Below are 24199 nucleotides of genomic sequence, written 5' to 3' on the forward strand. Positions count from 1 at the left end.
CTAAAACCAGTCATTAAATACTTTGACCAGAGTTCCTTAGTTAAGAGCAAAGCCTGAAGTACACTCTAATCCTAATTGCCAAATCTTACTACTCCTACTGAACTTCAGTGGGAGCAGAGACAGCTCAGCACCCTGTGCACTGCACTCACAGGGATTTGTTTCCAGCCAAACCCCACCTAACTTTGAGAACTAGGAGTCAGATGATTCATCAGCAATGAACCCAGACAACAGTTAGACTGGGTAAAATGGGTTACATTTCTTTAAGTTGTTTGGGATTCTGATGCCCTGTAATTACTGGGAGTGCTCTCTCATATGGAAATTGTCCAGCAGCTATTAAAAATAGCCATGTAACAAACTCAATTTAATTGTCTTGTGGATAGCATGCAACTGAATACACTAAGGTCATTAACCTTCAATTCTCAAATTCTGTTTTTCTATAATTTTGTTTTCTGATCACAGGAACCCTGCATATCAGAGCCAACAATACACACATTACACTACTAAACAAAAGTTGAGGCCACAGGGTCAGTTGACCTTCACATTTAGCATTCATAGACAAAAATACTTTCTAAAGCGAGCATTTTTTGTTTTAGACTATTTCCCCTGCTGATAGACATAATTCTAAACTTAAGAATTATGCTGTTTTCCTTCCTTTGGCATGTTTTGCCCTTAACTATGTAATAAAAATGCTAGTGGAATTCATATTGCATGGTACATATTAGCTATTTTATTGCTTATGTTATGTTTGGAAATAAATATGTATAAATTCAATTTATCCATCCTATATGTTGCAATCTCACAGGATTATAGCCTTTCATTTAAAATTCTGGGTGTAGTTTATAGAGTAATAAATTCTTGAAAGCGTTGTATTCTTCATGATCACCCTTTCAGAACATGAGATATCAATTCTCACCATGACTTCTAATGCATTTACACTTAACTTCTTTTTTTGTAATCTTTCCTTACATTACAGTCTCAGCACTTGCGGTATTTAGCGACTCCTTCTTATAAACTGTAGGGCTTACAGGTCATTTCAGAAGAAAACCCACTCCATGGAAACAGTTTGTTTTCCACACAATATTGTGAGAAATGTGCTGCTCTCCTTCATAATTTGATAGTTTTAAAATTGTATTGTAATTCAGTTTTACTAACAGTTATCCAACATTGTGGGCAAAAGAAACACTGTCATAGCAAATGGCTGAAGATTAAATGAGAAGGGCAAAAGGAAGAAATGGCGCAAATCACTGATCATCTTAGATGTCTGCATACTAAGGGAAAAAAACAAGAGCTGGTAGAAATCTTAGCATATGATCAGGGCTGTGAAATAAATGGCAAAGCAGAGATACAATGGTATAACTCAGTTAGTTGCCCTGCATTTAATTTAGTTTGCTTCAGGAAGATAGAAGAGAGAAAAGACAGAAGGTGATGTTAGCTTGCACATGAAGGATTTGCTCTGAAGCCTGGAATGTGGATGAACCCACTGAAAGCCTAAAAATGAACAGGAAAAAGAATAGGGCATCTCTTCTGGAAAGCTTACTCATGAAATCAAAGCAGCAAAATCAGATAAATCAAGAGTTCTGTAGGCCTTTTGCAAAATCATTCAAAACAAGCTGAGTGGTGGGAATGATGGATGTTAGTTGTCCAGATATCTCTTGGGAAGGAACATGTTTTGTCTAGTAAGCTCTTGAAATGCATTGGTCAGAAAGAACTATGCACAAACACTCATTGTTATTTGTTTCTAATAATAGGAAGCAGCTGCTGGAGGAGACTGAACTAGAAAGCATCTTTGTCTTCAATAACTTCATAGGAGGATATAGAGGAAAAAAAAAAGCCCCATGAAGGCAGTCGAACACTGAAAGAGGATGCTCAAAGAGGCCGCAAAATCTCCATTCTTGGAGATATTAAAAACTGGACAAGGGCATTAGCAACCTGATCTAAGTCGGCCTTGCTTTGAACAGGGGTTTGAGCCAGGGGGACCTCCAAAATTCCTATCCAAGCTATATTGTTTCTTTGATTCTATGATCCTTTGTGAAATGACAGTGTTCTCAGCCCTCAAAAGGGAAAGGAGAAAGAACTGGGAACATAGACTGAAACTGAACTTCAGTAAACCTAATATATACCTAGCTCAAAATCCTACCTCCAACAGTGGCTGAACTATTAACTGAAGTGACTATATTCTCACTTGAATCCCTTTTGCATGAGAAGAATGGAAGGTGGCTAATACGGCACCAATCTTTGAAAAAAGGGTTGAAGGGGACACTCAACCTGCAGCAAAAACAATTCACATTAGACATTAGGAAGAACATTCTAGCAATAAAGGTAGTGAATCAATAAAAAAGACCAAGTAGATAAGTTGCAGAATCTCCAACATTGCAGACTGTTTAAGAATAGGTTGGACAACCGTATACTCACCCAGTAACATTCACAAACTTGAGTTAAACTGGATGACTCAACTGCCTCCTTCTGTCTCAGCTGAAATCTGTGTCTGTCTCACAGACATACACTCATCAATATGACTAAAACTAAGACACTCTTACATTTTCTTTTGATCTCTCCCTTCTGTTTCCTTTACCAATCACCAGATCTCTCTCATCAGTATTCATATACAGCAGCTGATCACCACTTTTGAGTTAGACTTCCTTCTAAATCCTCACACCCACATTACGTCTAAATCTCAATCAAGTTAGAAAGCTCCACTCCACCTCCAAGATTCCGTACATGCTATCTAACCATAGGATCTGGATCTCATTACCTGTTATTCATAATACTGTAACCTCCTTTCTATTGGTCTCGATCAGCACAAGCTGGCTCTGCTTGTACATACCCAGAAAGCCGCTGAAAAATTAATTTTTCACGTTCATATTAAACAGCTGTCTCTCTGCATCCTTCCACTGGTTCCCCTCTTTTATTGCAAGAAATCAGAAAAGACTGGTTTGCATTTTCAGAATGTGCACATGTATCTCTACCCTATCAAACAATTTTTACTGAGATGGTGATCGGCCAATGCTGAATTCATTTTAGGCTTACTAAACACACAGACAAGCAAGCAAACAGAAAAATAATTTGTGCTTTCTTCCTTGCTGTCCCTGATACTTTGGGCATCTGCTAACATCAACATCTGCATAGCTACCTCGTTATTCTCTTCACATCTATCTTTGCTTAGGCAACCTTCACAGAATTGCAACGCTAGTTAAATTGCTGGTATGTTAACACAATGGGCTATCAGACTGACCGAAACCAGCCCACTGACTCCTTGTCCTCCCTTTTTGGTCTTCAGTTACATCCATTTTATAATAAGCTAAGTTGTATTTAAGATTTAATTTGTAGGATAAAAGTACATTGTTTCTTTTCTGTGTGCACAGTACCTAACAAAATGGGTCCTGGACCATAACTATGGTTCTCACCCCTAGAGCCTGACTTCTTAAAGGTATTTATTTGTCTGAGGATCAGGATCTGAAAATCTATAGTTCCTTTTCTTAGCATTTAATGTTACACAACAAATATAAGGCCAGCTGTTTCCTAAATGCTCCTTCATAAATGGGGAGGCTGCTGATTCTCCATCTCCACTCTGCAAATAATTACACTCTTCTGTACAAGCTATGGTTTTAAACAAAGGTAATTCAATGTTTCTCTAAGCTTAGGTATTGTAGCTTACTGCTGAATACATGTTACTTATGCTATTTGAAGCCTCTTTTTGTTAGGACATAAAAAGCAAGTGCAGATAAACAAGACATCTATGTGGCTGAACCATCAGAGCACAGTGAAGCCAAAATAAACCATTTCTTTAGGCACATGGCAAAGTGCTCAGTATGTCTTCCTTCAAAGAGTAGGGGTACGATTCTGCTTTTAGATACAAGCTGGTAGATTTCATCTGCCTGCAGGTGCAATTGCCTACTTATCATGATGAAGAAAGAATATTAAGAATGATCATCTCTCAGCAAGCAGAAAAAGCAACATATGAATGGTGAACCTGAAATCAAGCACAGCAGTGTTTTCATTTCATCATTGCTTGAACCAAGATTAAAAACTCTTTCACACTGACCTTATTTTGTTAACAGGGACATTTTTGTGATATCAAGCTTTTCTTTAACCTGCACTATCTTTATGAAGTATATTAAGACTAATTTTATTCAGTTAAATTCTTGTGATCTTTTAAAACAAGTAGACCAGATGATGGACAGAAAAGCACTCAGGTGTACACCAATGACTTAAAAAGGATTCTTCATGGATACAGAGATCTGAGCTCTCATATCCCAGTGGAGGGTCAAGGCATCACTGTTATAATTCCATAGGGATGCTGAACAAACTTTGCATTAACAGCATTTTTCTTACTGGAAAGGCACTGAAAAGGGTTTTGTTTCTCTTTCCTATGCTGTAAGTGTGTGAATGTTAAATTGCAGCTGTCTCCCTAACTCAAATTATTTTTAAGAAAACTCAAGGCACTGCAATCAAATGGCTGCCAGTCCATCTAATTTAGACCATTATTTGCACAGACTCAGAATTTCAAAATAATGTAAAGTTGATATTTCTTTTTTTTTAATTAAAAAGATACTTTATTAAAATACTTGATCCCCATGTATCAAGGGGACATATATAACACACTTTTTGATATTTAGCAAATATTATTTAAAGTATTAAATTAGACTGTTTATTTCAACCAAAATACTGTGTAGTGAAATATCACAGCTATCATATCTAAACCCAGGGCTTCAGTACATGCAGAATAATAATTTTAAAATGTGCAAAAAGTTATTCAGTATGATGGAAAGCATAAGAATTTTTCTTTCAGTAAACATTTTCTGGTATTCACATCTTTCTCACTATACAACACCACAACTTTAATAGGGAAGTACTCAGACTGAAGCTGTCTCATTGTAGAACACTGTTGTCTCAGGTGCGAACATTCTCCAGAAGTCTTTCAACATCTTCTGATAAACAACACTACAAATTTGATACTCTGTGTGCCCCTCAAAGTTCACTTTTCTTCTCCATTTGAAGATGTCAGCAGCAAAGATCATTGCACCTTAGAAAGTACAGAGGGCTAAAGAACAGTTCATAGGGAATGGTTTCATAGTTTGTTTTTGTCTTTAAACAAATCTGCTTCTATTTTTGCATTATGCACAGTTGTATTCCATTTAAGGTGGTGACAGATGCCTAAAACATTTCGTTGGGTTCTTCTTTACTGGCATTAAAAATCAAAGTAAAATTAGACCTTTTTCCTCCAAAGGTTGTATGCATGTGTTTCATTTTACACACTACAGACAGTCTCTACTTCAACTATTCCTGTCCCCTGGGAAGTTACATACCTGTATAAGCCCAAAGTATAACAGTGCCTTTGTACCTTCTGTTAAATGCTTGCTATTGCATGTCTTGATTGAGTCACTTTGCTCTGGAAAGCTAGAAGCTTGCTGTATGTGGCTGAACTCTTTTTCTTTCCATGCAGTTCAAAAATATGGAAATAAATTACCTTGACAATCAGCCCCAGAGATTGCTTTTGTTCCATACAGATGAGCGGGGGAAACAGTTTTCAAAAAGGATAAAATTAGCAGAGGAAAAATGCAACTGTCAAAACTCTAATATGGTTAACCAGAGATATAAATTAGAAGGTATGGGAGTACTTGACAATATTCCTTTAATTAATACTAAAAGGTTTGAAAATCACACTATCCTTGACTGTGGTCAAACACAATTAATCTTACATTTGAAAAGAAGAAAAAGAAGATGCCCAAATATATGATACAAACTTTTTTTATTGCTGGCACTTGGTTCTGTAGGGCTATTGTTAATTTTTATAGTCAATGCAAAGCAGGAAACTTAATTTTTATCTACTTCATCAATGAAGAAAAGCTCTCAGTATTCAAGCAATTTTAGGACTTTGAGCCATTCTTCTTAACCAATGTAGTATCACAGTTATTTGGTGTCAATTAGCCTATGCAGTTAAGTTAAGCTGTTTTCACATTAGTGGACATTGTTACAAACTATGGCAGAGTGGGGCTGCTGACATGGTCTTCCCTGGGTTGAAATGATGGTCTGTATCCTCACCTGACTCCAAGTCCTTGGCACCCTAGAAATCAGAACAGGTATACACAGGAGAAACTCACTCCTTAGACACCTGCACTTGAAGCATTTGGAAGTAGAAAGAGTTTTAAAGAAACTGTTATGGGCTGCTTCATCAGCCTCTTAAAGAAGCAGCAGTATGATGGCTTCTCTTTCTTTCTTGCCAGAGTCTTCAAGGAACAAATTTTTTAAGCTTTGTTAATCTTTGGGCACTCATTCTAGGGCTGATATAACTTGTAGCTGTTAACTCATTACAGTTCGTTATTACTTGTACGATCAGTGATTGTTCATAGGTCCTATCCCAGGTGGATTTGATTCAAAACTCAGAAATGTCTGGAGAAATTCATAACCAACTGCTACCCAAATTATCAAATAGCCTTTCCATACTACCTAGAAATCACAGAAACTCCAGATTCCAATTTACTGGAAACTTTGGGAGAAAGCAGGAGTTTATATAGATCCAAAACCAGAAGTTCAAATAATATATCTCTATTCAATTAATATATCTCTATTAATATAGGATGGGAAACAGAGTAATTGAACTATTTTGTTGGCATTGTGAAGTTATTAATACTACAAAACAAGCCAGCAGATTGTTTTTCTGATTCACTGGACAATTAAATTCATTGCCATTCCTTGACATAAAGCAAAACAAAAAAGCGTTTGAAAGATTTTCCCTCAGTAGAATTAAGGTATGCAATCATATGTTACCTTTACACGACTCTGGTCAGTGTACATAAAAGTAAATGAGCTACTCAATAGGATGGGAGTGTGCACCTATCATTTCATAACTTTTTCACTCACAAATCAGATGAGTGTTTTGTAAAACCAAGATCACTCACTCACTCACTCTTCTTTTTTTCCTGCACTACTTTTCCTCTTCTTGGCATCATCTATCAAACACTTTGGCCAAACCCCCAACTTAACCTGAGACATAGCTGGATTTAAGTCAGTGGAATAATGACATTTTATATCAGCTACAAATCCCTTTATAGAAATCAATCTGGCACAGTGATGTAGCAGTGTTTGCCATCAGAAGAAGGAAAATAAATCATATGAAATATACAGCTGTTATGTTATCTAATGACAAGATCTATTTATAGCTACTTGGCCTAGTAACTAAGCTGATAAATTTCATTTTGCATTGTAGAAGTAGCTGCATTATTCAAAATGCATTTCACAGCCTGTCGGTCCTCAGAAATTTCTTCTTTTTCTTGTCTTTTGATCAGTACCAGGCAAAACAAAGATGGAACCAATCCAGCTACACTGGATGGAACCAGCATACCTAAGTTGAAGGCTGGGCCACCTATGTTGCAGAGCTTGGTTCTAACGAAAACGTGCAATGTAGCAAATTCTTCTTCAATCAACTCTGCCCCTTGGGCTTGATTTTGTGGTCTGTCAGATACATTCTTCTGGCTTTCTGAAACTGCATGCTGATCTGTGTCCTCCTTTATTTCATTTATTTTATACTTTTCTCCTTTCATGCCATTCTGTCCTGTGCCTTCATTTAGTGGTTTCTAACTTCCACGCCCACGCCACCTCCCCAATCCCCTCCCCCCTTTTCAAAATCCAGTGTCCATGCAGAGAACAATGAAACATTTCAAGATCTGAAAAGAACTTACAATCATGTAACCTGAAACTGAGATTAAAAAAAAATTCTCCTAGGTATTACAGAGCAGTCCTTGAATCTAGCCCAAAATTTGTGGCTGAAAGAAATTAAGTGATTAAAAGAAATCTGATGCTGATTGAAAAATTTCAAGTGATGCAGAATTTGCCATCCTAGGAAATGCAGTTCTGATGTATTTACGTTCCTGCTTGCAGGAATAGGGTCCAAGTTTATCATTAGTCACTCTAAAATAAATTTATAAGCATATATGCTCAAGGTGATGAAAAAGGAGGATATACTCACAAGTCTGGGCTTTTGCAAACACAAAAATCCTGATGTATGAAACTTGCAAAAACTCCTTTTGGAAGGCTTAAAATAACTGGTGCAAAGTCTCCTTTGCAGAACCTCTCTTTTTTTTCTGAGCTTATTCAAGGAGACATTAAAACTCCAGAAGAGGTTTTTGGGTTCAAACCAAACCTTGTACTGTCAAGTTAAAGACGCTGCATTAACACAGGATTACACTTTCTTTAGAAAACTTATGATGTGAACTGTGTAATTGAAATAATCCTACTTTTTCTTTTTGAAGATTTTTATAGGAGAGAATTTTTTACTTCTGTTTTCAAAGAAAAGCAGTTCTCTTTGTTTACATATTTTATTATATTCAGTGATATTTCTAGTGGTTCTTGGTATTTTTTCAAAAAATTCTAGAGTTCTTAAAAAATAGCTTTTATTTTTTTTAATCTGCTTTGTTATGAAACATATTTGTTTGCGAAGAAAGTACATATCTTAGTGGAACATTTTGGAGTCACTTCTTTAAGATTCAACTTCTTTTGGATAGGCTGTATCCAAATTTATAGGCTGTATTGCAATCCATACGGCTGTATGGATAGTGGGTTCAGAAATGTGATGCAGTACAACATTTTTCCACAAACATCAGGTTTTTAAGTCAAAATATGACTAAGGAAAATGGACATGCAGCTATGCTTTTTATCTTAAGTATTTTAACACAGTTTTTCTTGAAAGAAGTGGATAAATACAAGTATGTGGTTTCCTAAAGACTTTTGAAATGTGATGAAAATGGTGCCACGTGTAATACTATACTTTAATTTTCATCCCTCCCCCAAAATATTTAGAAGAGATATTTACATCCAGACTGTGCTTTTCCTCTGCAAAAGTGGAAACATAAACAGTAGAAAGTCCTTTCTTGTCACAGCCACATTCCAAGGTGAGATGTCATTGCTGGTACTGTTTGTGTTTGGTTCTCTCCTCACAGATTTCAGGCTAACTGGGATCTGCAGTAATTACTCCTGCATGAAGAAGACAGGAAAGCCTAAAGAGTGAAGGCTGTGGATTGCAAGCACTGCTAACTGTACCAGCTTTGCAGAAAAGACATGGATGAGTGATTCTTACCTATATGTGTACACAGATGCTTCAGTAATGTTTGTACTAGATACAGATGGAGAAAAACAAGAGCTGTTGAAACTGCATCTGAAGTGGATGTATTTTATCTCAAGACCAAAAGCCCGGAAGAGCAGCTCAAATCCAAATATTATATAATCTCATAATTCTTTATAACTTTGTTATCCAGTATACTCTGTCACCCAGTAAAGACATGTGTCAGCAAACATCTTTTAGCTGCATTTAAAATTTCACCATCTTCCTAAGATCTTCCAAGTTTATTCCATGTTTCAATTTCAAATCGATTTAATATGCATTATTTTAAAATGCTTAGCTAAAGCATTATAGCAAAGTAAAGCCAGAGTGACTGAAGAGAAAGAATAAAAGTAAACCAAGTAGCACACACACAAAAATTATTTCTTTCATCGAAAGCAAACACAATATTTACAACAGACATTAGTGAAGATTTAAAAGGTAAGGTTCTGCAGTCTGAGTAGCATAAATTATCATGTGGACTTTTAAGATACAAAAGTGAAGAATAGAATAGTCTGCTCAGTGGTGGTGTTATGAGTCTTGGAAAGAATCATGTATTACAAAAAATAATTCTTCAGGGCACTTGAACATCTTTCCCCTTTGTTTCTCCTTTACACTTCTAGTCAATTTCCTACTCTCTTCTGCCAATACTACTGCTTACTATTCAGCTTCACAAGGCAGCTCGAGTGATTTAAGGGAAGAGTGTAACAATAATATTTCTTGTTTTCTACCTTTCCTAACAAACACAAGGATTCTTTAAAATAAGGAAATATGGGTACAGATTAGATACAGGTAGTTAGACCACATTTTCACACTGGCCTAAATAGAGTTTAAGACCAATTCAACATTGTTCTAAGAAATCTGATTAAAAAGTTAGACCTCTAAGTCTAGAAGCTTTTTAAATATTTTACCTGGTGTTTAATTAAAATATCACAACCCAAGTAGAAAGCAAGGCTTTGCTTCATTATGCTATGGCCTGGAGTGCATCTCTGAATGAATCAGCTCCAAGCTGTAATAGGAAAACGTGTTTTTGAGAGGAGCAAGCACACAGCTGCTTAACCATATGGAAGTGTAGCTGCATGAAGCTCTGTTAATATCCACTTCTCACCTCCTCACTTACATCCAAACGTGCTGCCCCAGGGCAGGCTCCTACTTCCACCTTCATTCCCCTGCAGCCTCCTGCTCTTACCATCCTTTTGTCCTCCTGTAATACCTCAGCTGTTCGGAGAGCTCTAGCAGGTCACCCAGCCACGTGACCTCGAACACTTATAAGCATCCTGCCAAATATACCAAGACTTGCACAGCTTGTTTTAGGTGAACATTAGATGTCTCTGGTAACCAAATATACATGCATCACTTACTGGAAAACTCAATCAAACAATCTCACGTCCTTTCCACACAGCTGGAATCCCGCAAAGTGATTATATTGGTTTGCAGGGGATATATACTGCTTTTTCAGTCACTTGCTATGTATAGGTTTATACATTAATATGATTTGATCCTCTTCGTTCTGAAGTTTTCTGTAGCAAAACTTAGAAGGAAGATAGATGGGGCCAAATGTACAGAATTCTATGTTTTGAAAAACTAGATCATAAATTATGCATATGACAGCTAATGAAGAACAAACCTATAAAAGGAGTTAAACTGCTAGATTAATATCAGAAGCATGAACATGTCTAAACCAATTATCTTTACCTGATAAACTTACTGATAGGTTTCAAGTTGACAAAGAAATAATTTATGTACCACACACAAGGGCCGATTACTTTCTCTGTTGAATTTGTCATGGATATAAGTAAATTCCCCATTTATTAGCACAGAATTGGAGAGGGGAACTTTTCAGCACAGACCCGATTGCTTACTATACCCGTTTATCACCAGTTTGTTTTAAATAACTGACAAAATAAGACTCCAATTCTTCTCCCACAACGACAATAGAAACATGCTATAAGAGAGCAAGATACTCAAACATTTAGCATATGAAAATTTCCCTAAGGTGTGACTATCTAAATACATAGCTCCTTGAACCTAATCAAAATTCACATGACTGCACTGAAATACAAAATCAGAATCTGCTACCAAGCACATCGTCTCTACCCAACCATCATCGAAGAAAATGCGTGCTCAATTCTGCTGCTCATTCCCTGTGGGCTTCAGGCACTGCATCCCATCTGTGCTCTCATCATGTCTGTGAGCTGTGTTCTTAGGCTGGTATTCTGCTTTCACACCCTTCTGAAAGTGCCTGGTGCCTAAGGAGACACTTCATATGGAACATACAATTGCCTATGCTCAGAAAAACAAACCACGCCATGTAAACACCATTCTATGTTGCAGGCTGATCAAAGACATGTTGGCCTTTGAAAAGATGAATCCAACCACTGCAGCATCCCATCCAGGGTAACAAGTTACTCTGGTTAATACCATGCCCTGAACTGCAACAGGAGGAGGACAGAGATACAGCCTCATTTCCTTAGCACATCCTGCAGACAATATGGCTAAGGACCCTGGAAGGCAGTTCCCAAAAGGCATTGCCACATTGCCACCAGAAGGAATTTGGAGAGATTTGTTTCTGAAACCAAGCACCCGAGTTTGCTGTTTAGAGATATGAATACCCACCTCATGATGCTCCTGGTGCACTGAGGCAGCACTATCATGATATCCCAAAGCAAAGAAACTTCACTTGTGCTCAGTTCATTTGCAAGCTATTCAGGTATTGTGGGGGAAAAGAAAAGCTCATTGCTACCTGAGTTCCTAACACAAGCTGGCCCTTAACCCAGAAACCACAATTAGTTTCTTCTTCCATCATCTGTGTACACAATATAAGTGTAGCAGGAAGAACAGCGGTTGCCCTTACTCTCAATTTCTCTTCCATGTGGATTAATTTTCAAAGAAAACTCTGAATGTTTCAAGTAGCCTTGGGCTTTTCTTTAACAGATGCATGAGAATGAAGTGACAGGCTTTAGGGAGGATGGGGAAATAAAGTAATGTTTTGAGTGTTTCCTTTACTGTTAGATATTGGAAGTGTTTATTCTAACATATCACCTAATCTAAAGTCATGTCAATGGAAAGGCTTCACCAGGGACTGCAACAAATTGTTTACTCAATAAAGGTCATTCAGTTGGTGGTGTTCATCATTTAGTTCCATTGTGAACATAAGCCCAGCTCTGACATTTAACAATTTAAAGCTAGGTAGGGTTACTGTTTCCAAGACTAGTCTCATTGCCAGACAGAATTCTAGTAAAATTGTTTTGAAGATGAAGTGTGAAATGTTTCTTCTGATTTATAGGCAGTATGTTTTTTGACAGGTCTGAGCTATGCATTTCGTGGCTTTATTTACCTTGTTTAAGAATAAAGTGACAATTTGCTGCTTATAAATACATTGGAAAAGTGTTTTATAGCATATTTTCCCTTTGAAGTCAATATGGAAGGTCTTTAAAAAACAAGTAGGAAAAATGCAGAAAAGACACTGACTGCTTTGTTTTTGTTAGAAACCACTCTGGGGAGTTAGGTCTCTCTTCTCAGTCCAGCGTGCTTTCTTTGTGCAGAGCAGAAGCTTTATAAAAGAAGTTTAGCCCTTGTGACTGCAAAGACAGCTTTCTAATGTACTTGAGATACCAGCAGGTATTAAAGATTCTACCTCACATGAAGCACTCTGCATTGTCTTTTCCCAGTGATTTGTAGCACCTGTGCTCTCTTCCTACCACAGAGAACATAATAAGAGAAACTGCAGTCTTCCAGTTGCCACAGATACTTTTATCTATGTCGACCCCATCCAAAAAGATATCTCTTATATTTTTCCCCTTCCTTTACCATACTTGATGTCTCTTCACACAGCACAGTTTTGTTTTGTTTTGTTTTGTTTTAAAAAAAAAAAGAGACAGAAGACTGAATTAGGAGCTAAGGGGATGAAGCACAAACAGCAGTCAGACTTGTGATGTGGAGCAATACCTAAGGGAATGGAGACAAATGTCTGGCTGCTGCAACATCTATACTTGAGTAGCAGGAGTGAAGAGGCCTTGCTAGTAACTATCTGGTTGTCTTACTATTCCTTTGGCATGCACTGAAAGACAGTGAAAGGTGGAATGGGGTGGGAATGAAGCCTGGGAGGGAGAAAAAATGAGTTTGTGGAAGGGAAAGGAGAGCACAGCAAACAACTTTTCAGAAATGAAGTAACAATTACACAGTATATCCCTTCTTTTGAAGTCTTCAAGACATTTTCAGTAATGTCTACTTGTAATAACTTACGCAGTTGTGAAATGCCTCTATGTGTACTGCAGAGAACCTGTGGCTCCAGGTACAGAGCACATACAAATAGAATTGCCGTGTAAAAATGGAGTTTCCCAGACACAAGTACTATGGACGCACTGCAGCTTGTAGAGCATGCTCTGTAAACCCAGTATATCTCAAATGGACTAGATTCACTGCACTTAAACAGATAATCCATACAATGGATGTATGTTGAGCTGACACTTCCTACAACATTAAACTCAGTGCACAGGCACAGTGGAGCTAACTAGCACGTGCACGGTGGGCAATCTTCAGCATATCTTGCTATACAACAGCCAGTCAGACCTACCTGATAAGAACTCATACCACTTGACACTGTGAAGGTACTCCCCAGTCCCAGACTTCCAGAAGCTCACGAGATCAGAACCACATTTCCTATCCAATAATGAATATGCTCTGTTTCCAGATACATATACATATTCACAGCTCATAAAGAGAAGCCACTCCAAATGTGGAGACACAAGGTACCAATTAACATACCACAAAAACCTCCACAAGTGAGCATTTCTGCTGTATGCACTACAGAGAAGTCTTTTTTCCTTCCTCCCATTCTCTCTGGTCACAGTTCATTGCTACAAAACTCCTGAAGTAAGATGAGCTGTGGCATGAACCTGGAATGTAATCACAGACCTTTACACCTTCAATCTAAAGTGCTCCCAGAGGAGTTACTGTAATGGCATGCCTCACATGTTTCAGAGAAAAATTAACTAGACCTTTTGCCATACTATAGCCCATTGTTCTAATTTCAGCAATGCCACAACATAGCTCCAGTGTGTTTAAATAAGCTATAACTTAATTTAATATATATCTGACCACAAAGCCTTTCTTCATTTGAGTCACTTTTTTAAAATGTCATATGTTTAAAGGAGTATATGCAGCTCCACTGTTCTCCAGCCATTCCTATTATGCAATGGTTATCTAATCTTTCTGTGTGCCAGTCAGTTATAGCCTCAGGACATTCAGAATCTGCTGCAGTTATAAAAAGAGAAACATCATTTGGTTTCAATACACGTCTCATATAGAATTTAAACACCATAAACAATGAAGTCCTGAAAAAAACTGCTAGCCCAATAGCCCAAGAAATTTTTTAGGAAACTATATAAACTGACTCCACAAATATGCCACATAATGGTTTAGAGATAAAATTCTACATCATGCGGTTGTCAGATTGAGCTCATACATGCAGAATTAATGTAGCACACAAGTAACTACATGCTCTGTCTAATAACATGAACTCCTTGGAAAATACCTAAGATTCTTCATCCATTTCAGCAATTTTCACACTGTCCAGATTAATTTCTTGAAATGATATCCTGTTCAGCAGAACAAATAATAAAATACAGCAGCATCCCTCAACAGTGAGCACTTCTAGCTACACAATTAAAACTGGAGGGATCCATGGAAAAATAAAGGAACTTAGTATTTAATTTTCAGCTAGATGAAAAGGATCTTCCTCTGGAAGGCAGGAGTTCAGAGCATCTAAGCCTTTACAGGGACCCATTCAGAGCTGAAATCGGAGATTTGAATGTACATGCTAAGAACTTCTGGGAAGCTTTCTAGTATTTATCGTCTTAAAGCTGGGATTCAACATCCCACATGCCATGCCTCTGTTGGCACTTCTACTACTCGCCTAGCAACATGGGGATTTCTAAACAACCTTCTTCTCACAGGATATGAACATAATTTCTTCTGCATTTGATTGAGTCAGAAAAAAATCTACGTAACTGTCCTTGTAACTCCTAAAAGCAAAATTGCTTGTGCATGAAAATAAAAGAGTGACACCAACCACAAGAAAAAATGGCAGGAAGGGATTAGCCCCTTGGATATCAAAGTAAATACTGAGATGACTACAGATTAGGCATGATTAAGGACCTTGCTAAATTGATACCTTAGTGAACTGCAGCCATTTGCATCATTGAATAAAAGTTGTTCTAAAAAAAGACTTAGATATGGCATCTTCTAGTATTGTCACAGCAAACTCTTAAGCTTCTTGCTCTGATGGTGCAATCCATGACTTTAAATGTCTGACTTCTCTAGATACTATGGGGGAGAGTCACACTTGATCCCACACAGAATACTGAAGGACAGACACAATTAGCTTCCTAAAGAAATGATGAAGAATGGGTGTGTTTTATACCTGATTATTCTTGAGATCTCAGGTGCCATCTAAAATGAAATAAGAGTTCATTTCAACCTCAGCAGGGTATAGCTGAGTACATCTGGAGACTGAAGACTTTTTTTTAGCTTTCTGGAAGAGAGAAGGAGTCCTAATCACTGAATTAGAGAATCATGATCCTTATAGTTCTTTCTCTCTGGCCCCATAAACCATGCACTCTCTGCTGTATGACATACTAGTTCCCCCCAGACAGTGGCAGAAGGTCTGAGCCCAGTCCTCCCTACAGCCTCTTGGTCAGGGCACCCTTCTGGGAAACAAAAGATTCAGGATCTAATTGCTGTAGGCTAAAGCCAGTGAACCCACTCAGGCAACAACCTTTCAGATTGGGTGGCAGCACCATTTCCACATGTGTTTTTGAAGAAAATTTTGTTCAGATTTAGGATGCCTAATTTGCAAATCCAGATCAGGATAAGCTATTGGGACACTCGGCTCTGCCAAGAAGGCAGATGTTCTAGGTATGAACAATACAACATGAAAGTATTCAGGAAATTTCACTTGGGTCTTATTGAATTTCACATTCCCACTAACACAGGAAGGTTTTGTAAAGACCACTCTTAAATTATCTTAAAAATTATTAGGTGCAATCTTCAGCATATTTCTTCTATATTAATCCCTTTTTATGCACCATTGTAGTTTTTTGGCTCTAGGCTGAAGCAATAAAGAGCACAGCAACAGCAATTGCTTGTCATTAATATTTCTCAGTTTTGCTGTTTATTTGGATATTTCCCTCCCTTTCAGCCCACTTTTCTGGTGAACAAGGTTAATTGTTCCTCAGCATTGTGACCACACACAATATTAATCCAATTGGCCTGGGATGAAATGACCATGAGACTGCAAAATCTGAGATGTCCTTCTCAGTTCAGTGATGATTCAGTGATGATAAAATGGATGTTCAAGAGCTCTCTTCTTGCTAGGATTATAACTTATTGTGGAATTTTCATTTAAAACCAATTCAGACTTATAACAAACTAAGGTCACTTTAAAGCCTCTTTTGAACTTTTAATGGAGAAATGTCACCGAATGACTTGCCATAAAGATTAAAAAAGTTTAACTTGTCTGGCATACTGAAGCCATGAAGGTGAAAAGTTTGATTCTGATTATGAATTGCATTGTCCTGAATCCATTTCCTATAGCTTATGTTGAAACATTTAAAGAGTCCTTGCATTACAAGTTACAAACATAAATATGGTTAAGGTGTGGAAGCAGAAGATTCCTTTCCAGTGGTTTCAGACTATTATTTCCATTCTAAATAATGGACTGTAACAACCTTCCTACATAAGGGCATCTAAGTCCTTCATCAAAAATCAGAATACGTACCAGTTATTTAAGATTGCAAAGCAAAGCCCTATTCTTACTGAAATCAATACAAAACTATCTATGAATTTAATGGAAACAGTATATGGCTCTCAAAACTAGCTAGTATTGTGCTTTTCAAGTAACATTATCTATGACTGATAGGCAAACCATTACATTAAAACTTCAGCTTTTATTTATGTGTCTCCTCTGTATTTTGTCTTGAAACATCTTCCAAACCTGTCTCAATTCTTTAAGAAGCTTGATTATAGCTAGAAGCATGTAACTTCTGAACTAATACTTTCTTAGCTCTGTGTAAGTAATTTCCCTCCTTTTCTCCCACCCCTTCACACGACTCCATTTCCCTGAAGTCTTGCTGTCCTCTAGTGGTGAAGGGCTATGACATGTACAGTTATGAGAGCATTTAAAAGTAGATGTCCTCTCCTTCATTGTGATTTTCATCATCTCTGCTCCGGGTAGTTTTCAGGTCTCTCAGCAAATGGATTATTGAAAGAAGCTGATGATCTTAGCTTGACAGACTGTAATAAAGTTACTGAGGGAAACATAGTAAGTTCAATAGCTATTTGAACTTAGAACTATGCCCCAAGGTTGAATTCGTTAGGCAGTTTACAATTAACCACCTGTATGTTGTATTATTTTTAGTTTCAAAAGAAAAAGCAGACGCGTAGGAGACGCTGATAAACATGCCTATAAAAATAAATTATCTTAAGACTTTAGATGGGGTTTTCAGCACATTTCTTCAGACTTCAATTGTACAGTCTTACTTCTAAAACTTAAGTTTATGACAAAGTCTTCCTTATGAATGTAAACTTCTAACTTGTTGACCTAATGATAACTGTAATCAGTTTCTGAGTTACTCTGAGTCCTATACTCACTAACAAGACCTTAAATTACTCAAACCCCAGGTATGCAATTTCAAGTGGGGTCACAGAAAGACTGTGTATGGTGTAAGTCAGTCATAATGATGGATACAGCCTCAGCCATGCTGTCACATGAAAAAGGGAAGAAGACCTCTACTTCCCCACCATCTAGCAGACATTCCCTCAGCTGCATACAGCTCCAGAACCCTACACAGCAGTCGTAGTGGCTGGTGAATCATGGAACTGCTGCCACTTAGCATGAAGGTCTCAGAGGAGGACAGAGGCAGATGCCTTTCATGTAGATGAAGGAAATGCAGTTGTCACAACAGGGCAGAGACAACGAAGTAATGCTCATGCTCAGAGCTAAGATCTAGCAGTTTCAGGATTTTTGGTAAAAACAGAGTGCCAGATTCAAAACAGATCATCTCAATTGAAAAATTCACCCTGACTTCATTGCATTTTACATCAGGCCTCGTGTTATACAAAAGAAGTTGAGTAAGTAGATCAGTCATTTAGCTTATTCAGGCTTGCACTTACTGCACAGGGTAGAGTACTGGGGAAAGCCAGCCAGTTAATAAAGAACAGCCCAATAGCAAGCAACCTTTTAGAGCAAGGTCTTTATCGTCATTACAAAGAGGGAAGTAGAATCATATATAACCCAGGACAAAACTAATCTTTTAAAAATTACCATACTATATCTTTCCACTGTATGTCCTCAAGAGAACTCTCTTAATCACATTCTACCAGACACAGATATTTTTGAATAATGAATGAGATCATAAAAAATTATCAACTTGATTCAGTGCAGGCACAAACAATTTAATAGTGATTTATGAAGGGCTTCTAACACACTTTGCTTATGCCTGTGGTATACAGCCTTAAGAGTCACACCAGCATCTGAGCTAACAAAAAAGATGTTGTGTAGAAGTTTGCTCAGCTGCCTTTCATTTAAAGCATCTTCTGCTTTCAGGTCATTATCAACATTCATTCTAATCATAGCAACTCTTATTTTTAATGGGGAGTCAATCTGTGGCAACCTATCATCTTCAAATCTTGCTCAGCTTCCTCTTATCTTACTGTATCCTGACCTTGTACACTAAATTTTCCAGGAATACATAGGTAATAACATATCAGATATATTATTTCATAAAATGAAGATCTGCTAACTTGGAGCTGAACCTAATAATGCATGTAAAAAACCAACCTTCTTTCAGAAGGCCAGTTCCTGCAGCTGTACTTTTCTCTATGGGACAGATCCTCAGATCCATAGATTTTGTTTGTTAACAGTCACCAACAACTCCTAAAATGAAATGAAGTCAAGAGTAAGAAACTTCAACAATAAATTATGTGGTGATATAGTGGATATATCAAAGACAAAAGTAATACCCATACAGATGCCACATGAATGTTTTTAAACTGTAGCCCAGCAGATTTTAAGTAATAGCAAATAAAGTACTTAGAATGTTTGTACAAAATTGTCTATGCTATAAAGCACAAAAGTCCATGGGCTTCTAAGTAACACACACAACAACAAAAAATAATAGTCTCAGTGAGGAGGAGAACATTGGCAGAGTAGTTGTTCCATTGTGGATCAGGAGTATAGATTGCATACAGACCCCAGAGGGGTAGTTAGAAGAGTAAATTTGTCAGACAACCAGCCAATGTACTGTATTCCTCATTATGTGGATTCAGGGATGGAAAACAGTCCAGTTCTGTTACTGCTGAAGTCATGAAGGAGCTTTACAAAGTACAGGTCCTCATCTGACAAATACATGTGTACTGTGTCTGGCTGAGGTAGAGCTAATTTTCTTCACAGCATTCCATATGGTACTGTGTTTTAGATTTGTGACTAAAACAGTGCTGATAACACGCCAATGTTTTAGCTATTGCAGAGTAGTGCTTGCACAGCATCAAGGCCCTCTCTGCTTCTCACTCTGCCTGCCAGCAAGTAGGGGGTGGGCAAAAGGTTGGGAGGGGGCACAGCCAGGACAGTTGATCCAAACTGAGCAAAGGCATATTCCGTGACATATAACATGATGCTCAGCAATAAAACTCGGGGTTAGTCTTTCCAAAGTACCTGTTCCTCAGAGAACAGCTGGCTGGGCATCGATCTGCTGGTAGGAGGTGGTGAGTGCACGCCTCTGCATCACTTGTTTTGTTTTGTTTTTTTTTTCTCTTTCCTTCACGGATTAAACTGTCTTTATCTTGACCCACAAGTTTTTCTCGCTTTTGCTCTTCCAATTCTCTTCCCATCCCGCTGGGCTGGGGTAGTGAGTGAGCGACTGGTGGGTGCTTAGTTGTTAACCAGGGTTAAGCCACCACATCTCACACATGGATTGTCTTAATAACCTTTCTAAATTAGGTAAATAGTAGCAATGTTAAACATGAAGCTGCTCAAGTACCCCAAACGTCTTCACTGACTGGTGAAGAACTTCATGGCACAATTCACACAGCATCAATGTCCTCAAAGGACTAAGGACTGGGCTGCTCCAATTGAAGCTTAAAAAAGTAATGTAACATGACAAGGCAATTTTTAAAGAATTTGGTATGATATTTTCTCCAGGGATTGATTTTCTGGGTCAATTCATTTCTGAAAGTTAAGATAGCTCATCCTCAGATATTCTGAGACACTGTTTCCAATATCTGTGCAATGAACAGTTGGATTTCTTTCTGAATTGTCCTAATTGGTGATTTAAAGCAATCTTTGTTAGTGTACAAATTAGATGTTGAAGCAAGCTATTCTAATCTCTAAACATTAGGAAAAACAATCCATGAAGCAACAGGGAAGCAGTGTAATTTTTCTGCTTAGAGAGGGTTGTGTTAAAATGGTCTCTACTATCCATAAAAATTCTGTAATGCACCCAGAGGCAGCATTAGAGAAACAGCATCTACAGTTCTTCCAATCTATTTGTTAATGTCAAGTGGATTATTAGAATGAATCCAGGAGCTCTTACAATACTACACTTTTTATTCTAGGCTTAAACCTTGGAGATTTTGACTTTCACGAACTCAGAATATAAGAACGATTCAGTTCAAGCACCAGCATGAACGTATTTTTAATTATTCCTAGAGCTCAAACAGCAGTGAAGTGGAGAAACAGCCTGATACCAACATGCAAATGAAGAAACCAAGAGCCTTGCTTTGTTACAGAATTACAGGCTCATTTGCCGAATCACCTAATACTGTGCAGGCTATGTTATTGTCAATGTTAGGGAAAATGTAGCACCCTTCCCACAATTGTCACATATTCTGTATCTGTCTTTTTCACTGAAATGGGGTTTAACTGGAATAGATCACCAATGTAACCATAAATGATATTCAGACAATAAATTATTTTTTCTCATGAAAACAAAGAGGTAAAGTTAGGGCAAACAGCACACATTCCCAAAACCCAGAATTTTTACTCAGGGTACACAAAAGTAATTTTCCCCTCCAGTAAATTTTGACATTCAGGGATGTATCATTGGAAAGACATTCTAAGATATTTTTTTTTCCTCCTGTTGAGAGCAAATGGCTCCCATAGTCATGGCTAACAAACCTGGCACATACATGAGGTAAAATCTGCTTTAAAGTAGTGACATTTTTGTTATTCACGCCAACAGTAGGGCAGGTTCTGAGATTTGGGAACAAATGGATGTTCTCCTCAGCCTCGGGGATCTGCCCCTCTGAAATCTCCAGGATGGGTGAAGGAACCAGACAGGGTATTTTGAAGAGGCAGAGAAGGAAATGGCATTAGGACATTTTAAGGGGCAGATAACCTAGAACTGCCTTATTCCTGAAAGGGAAGGTCTTCAAACAGAGAAGTTTGAAGTTCTTCATGAGTTTCAGACGAGGCCCAGAGGCAGCACAAGGTTCAGGCACTGCCCTTGGGTGTGACATGGCGCCATTACCCAGCACTTACTTCTTGGTGGAGCCACTACCATCTCTTCTCAGTTCTTCTTCGGAGTGTGCCAACTGGTCTCAAAGGTCACAATTTTAGGGTGGTGAGAGATAATCCCCCCACAAGGTCTCTATAATCACACAAAAGCTTGTGACACAACCTGTGCATCTGTTTGGCAGAGGAGAACTGGGTGTTCTCCCAAATGTAGAGCAGCCCAGGGCGCGCACAGCCTGTGGGCTTTGAGGCAGGTAACAGACCCTGTTGGGCCTTGCTCTCTGAGGAGAAAATGGGCACTTTTTTTTGCTGACGCTGCCCAGCGAGGCGGCAAGGCCCGGCAGGGCTGAGGCTTCCCCGGCGCACACTGAGATGGTGCCAGTGGGAACGGGAGGGTTTGCTGTGCCCTCGGGTTACCTCCTGTTTTTAAAAGCAAAAACCTAAAAAACCCCCACTTTCCCTCAGAGGAGTAGATTCCCGCCCTTGGGCCGCCGCCAGGCCCCTCCCGCTCACCACGGCCGCCCGCCGCGGCTCCACTTTTCCCCGGCCTTCAGGGGCGGCTCGTGCTCCCCCTCCCGGGCCGCTCCAGCAGCGCGCCGCGGGACGGGGCGGGAGGGGGGAGAAGGGAGAAGCCGCCCCGCCTTCCTCCCGCCCTCCCTTCTTCGTCCGGCCGCCGCAAGGAGCGCACCATGGCCCGCGGGCTCGGACGGCCCTCCGGCTCGCCCGGGCTGGGGGAGCGGTGAGGGGCGCTGGCCGGGGCGAGGCGGGGAGCAGCCGCCTCCGCGAGCGCTCCGTCTCGGCCATGTCCACGCCGTCAGGGTCCGCCGGAGGCACCGGCTCCTCCGCTCGGTGTTAAAGCCTCCCCCAGCAGCGGGCGCGGCTGCAGCGTCCCCCGGCCATGGGGACGGCGTCGTCCCTGGTGAGCCCGACGGGCGGGGTAGGGGAGGTGATCGAGGACACGTACGGCGGCGGCGGCGAGGCCTGCGAGATCCCGGTGGAGGTGAAGCCCAAGGCCCGGCTGCTGCGCGGCTCCTTGCGGCGCGTTGGCGCCTCACGGCCCGGCGGCCTCATCGGGGCCAGCTTCAAGTCGACGGCCTCGGTGCAGGAGCTGGAGTGCGTGGCCGAGTATGAGCGCCTGAAGAAGGAGTACGAGATCTTCCGCGTCAGCAAGAACAACGAGGTGGCCTCCATGGTGAAGAAGGAGGCCAAACTGGACAGGGAGAACAAGCGGCTGCGCGCCGAGCTGCAGGTAGCTCCCCAGCCCTCTCGGATGAGAGAGCTGAGCGGCGAAGCAGGGCCCTTGCACATGAGCCTGCGAAGGACTCGTCCCACTTCCCAGGAAAGCTGTGGCAGGGAGGTGACGGGTGTGATGAGTTTTCCTTCCTAAGGAAGGCAGGGTGCCAGGGAAATGGTGTGCACCCCAGTGCCATCCTGGCGAGCTGTCAGGATGCGGTCAAGGTGTGCCTCTGGGGATGGGGAGCACAAGGTGCGTGGCCATCATCCTTAGAGCAAGGAGAGGAATGTAGGGTGCTGGGATAACGTTGTATTCAGACCTCAATTTCACTACCTGAAGAGTAATCTAAAACCTTTTATCAGCAATTGCCTTCACTCAGAAAAATGGTATATTAAATGTTTTCAGGCACTTCAGAAAACTTACCAGAAAATACTTAGAGAGAAAGAAAGTGCATTAGAAGCTAAATACCAAGCCATGGAGAGAGCTGCTACTTTTGAACATGATCGAGACAAGGTCAAAAGGCAATTCAAGGTATGGCTTGACTTTTCCTTTCCTGGGAAAATGACCAAAAAAAAGATAGATGTCATTTGGTCCCATTCCCCCAATGAGCTCTTCTCCAGTAGCTTTCATGAGGATGTCTCTTTCTTAAAAAAAAAAATAAATTGCAGTGTCATAGCTGTAGCAGCTTATTTCCTTCAAGATAATCCTGCTAAAACTTCTGTGTAAAACTAAGAGGAAAAAATAGAAAATAACTTATTAAAAGGAGAATATGCAGTGATGCATCTGAACACAGGAATATATTCATATTTGAGAGTGACAAGAAACCACAGGCTGCAAACTGACACATGCTGAAGGAATGCGTAAACACAGAGTTCCATTATTGCTGAATAAATTTTATATATAGCATTGTAACGTTTAACACTTCTAGCTTACATTAAAGAAAAATGTGTATTGGTGCATCTCTTCTGGCTGCTAAAACGTGATAGCTAGTTAAAGACAAAAGCCATTGCACTTTCTGGAGGGATGACTTGAAAGGCCAAGCTGATGCTTCTGCTTTTCCCTTGCTGCAGATGATGATACTTCCACCACCCAAAACAGAGCAATAGGTCCTGGTTTTGCACTGTTTTCAAGATTCTTGATATCTTTAATTGTAACAGGTGTTAATGTTTGGCAGATAGATAAAAAAGAGGATTGGTTTTGACCTTATTTAAGAAAATGAGACTTGAAGATTTCATCTCTTTGTATTTAAATCTAGGTTCATGTTTTCTTCCCCTCACGATAGTAATGTTTTACAAACAGGACAGCTGGAGGTGCTTGATCGCTTTCTATCTTGGGTAATTTAAATTTCTGCAACAATCAA

At 39.4% G+C, this 24199-nt stretch overlaps 1 protein-coding gene across 4 annotated transcripts in view; it reads left to right on the forward strand.

Annotated features, from left to right (window-relative positions):
* Positions 1–22233: 22233 nt before the first annotated feature.
* Positions 22234–24199, forward strand: part of NPHP3 (nephrocystin 3) — a 29149-nt gene continuing 27183 nt past the window's right edge. The window contains exons 1-2 of one of the 4 annotated variants that reach the window (XM_072853828.1): positions 22234–22854; positions 23245–23370. In XM_072853828.1, the coding sequence (XP_072709929.1) occupies positions 22504–22854; positions 23245–23370 (477 nt within the window). In that variant the 5' untranslated portion in view covers positions 22234–22503. The remainder of the gene's footprint in view (positions 22855–23244; positions 23371–24199) is intronic. The other 3 variants (XM_072853829.1, XM_072853826.1, XM_072853827.1) reach the window with 3 other exon arrangements.

Source organism: Ciconia boyciana, chromosome 2, assembly GCF_034638445.1.
Source record: "Ciconia boyciana chromosome 2, ASM3463844v1, whole genome shotgun sequence".
NCBI classification, from domain to species: Eukaryota; Metazoa; Chordata; class Aves; order Ciconiiformes; family Ciconiidae; genus Ciconia; species Ciconia boyciana.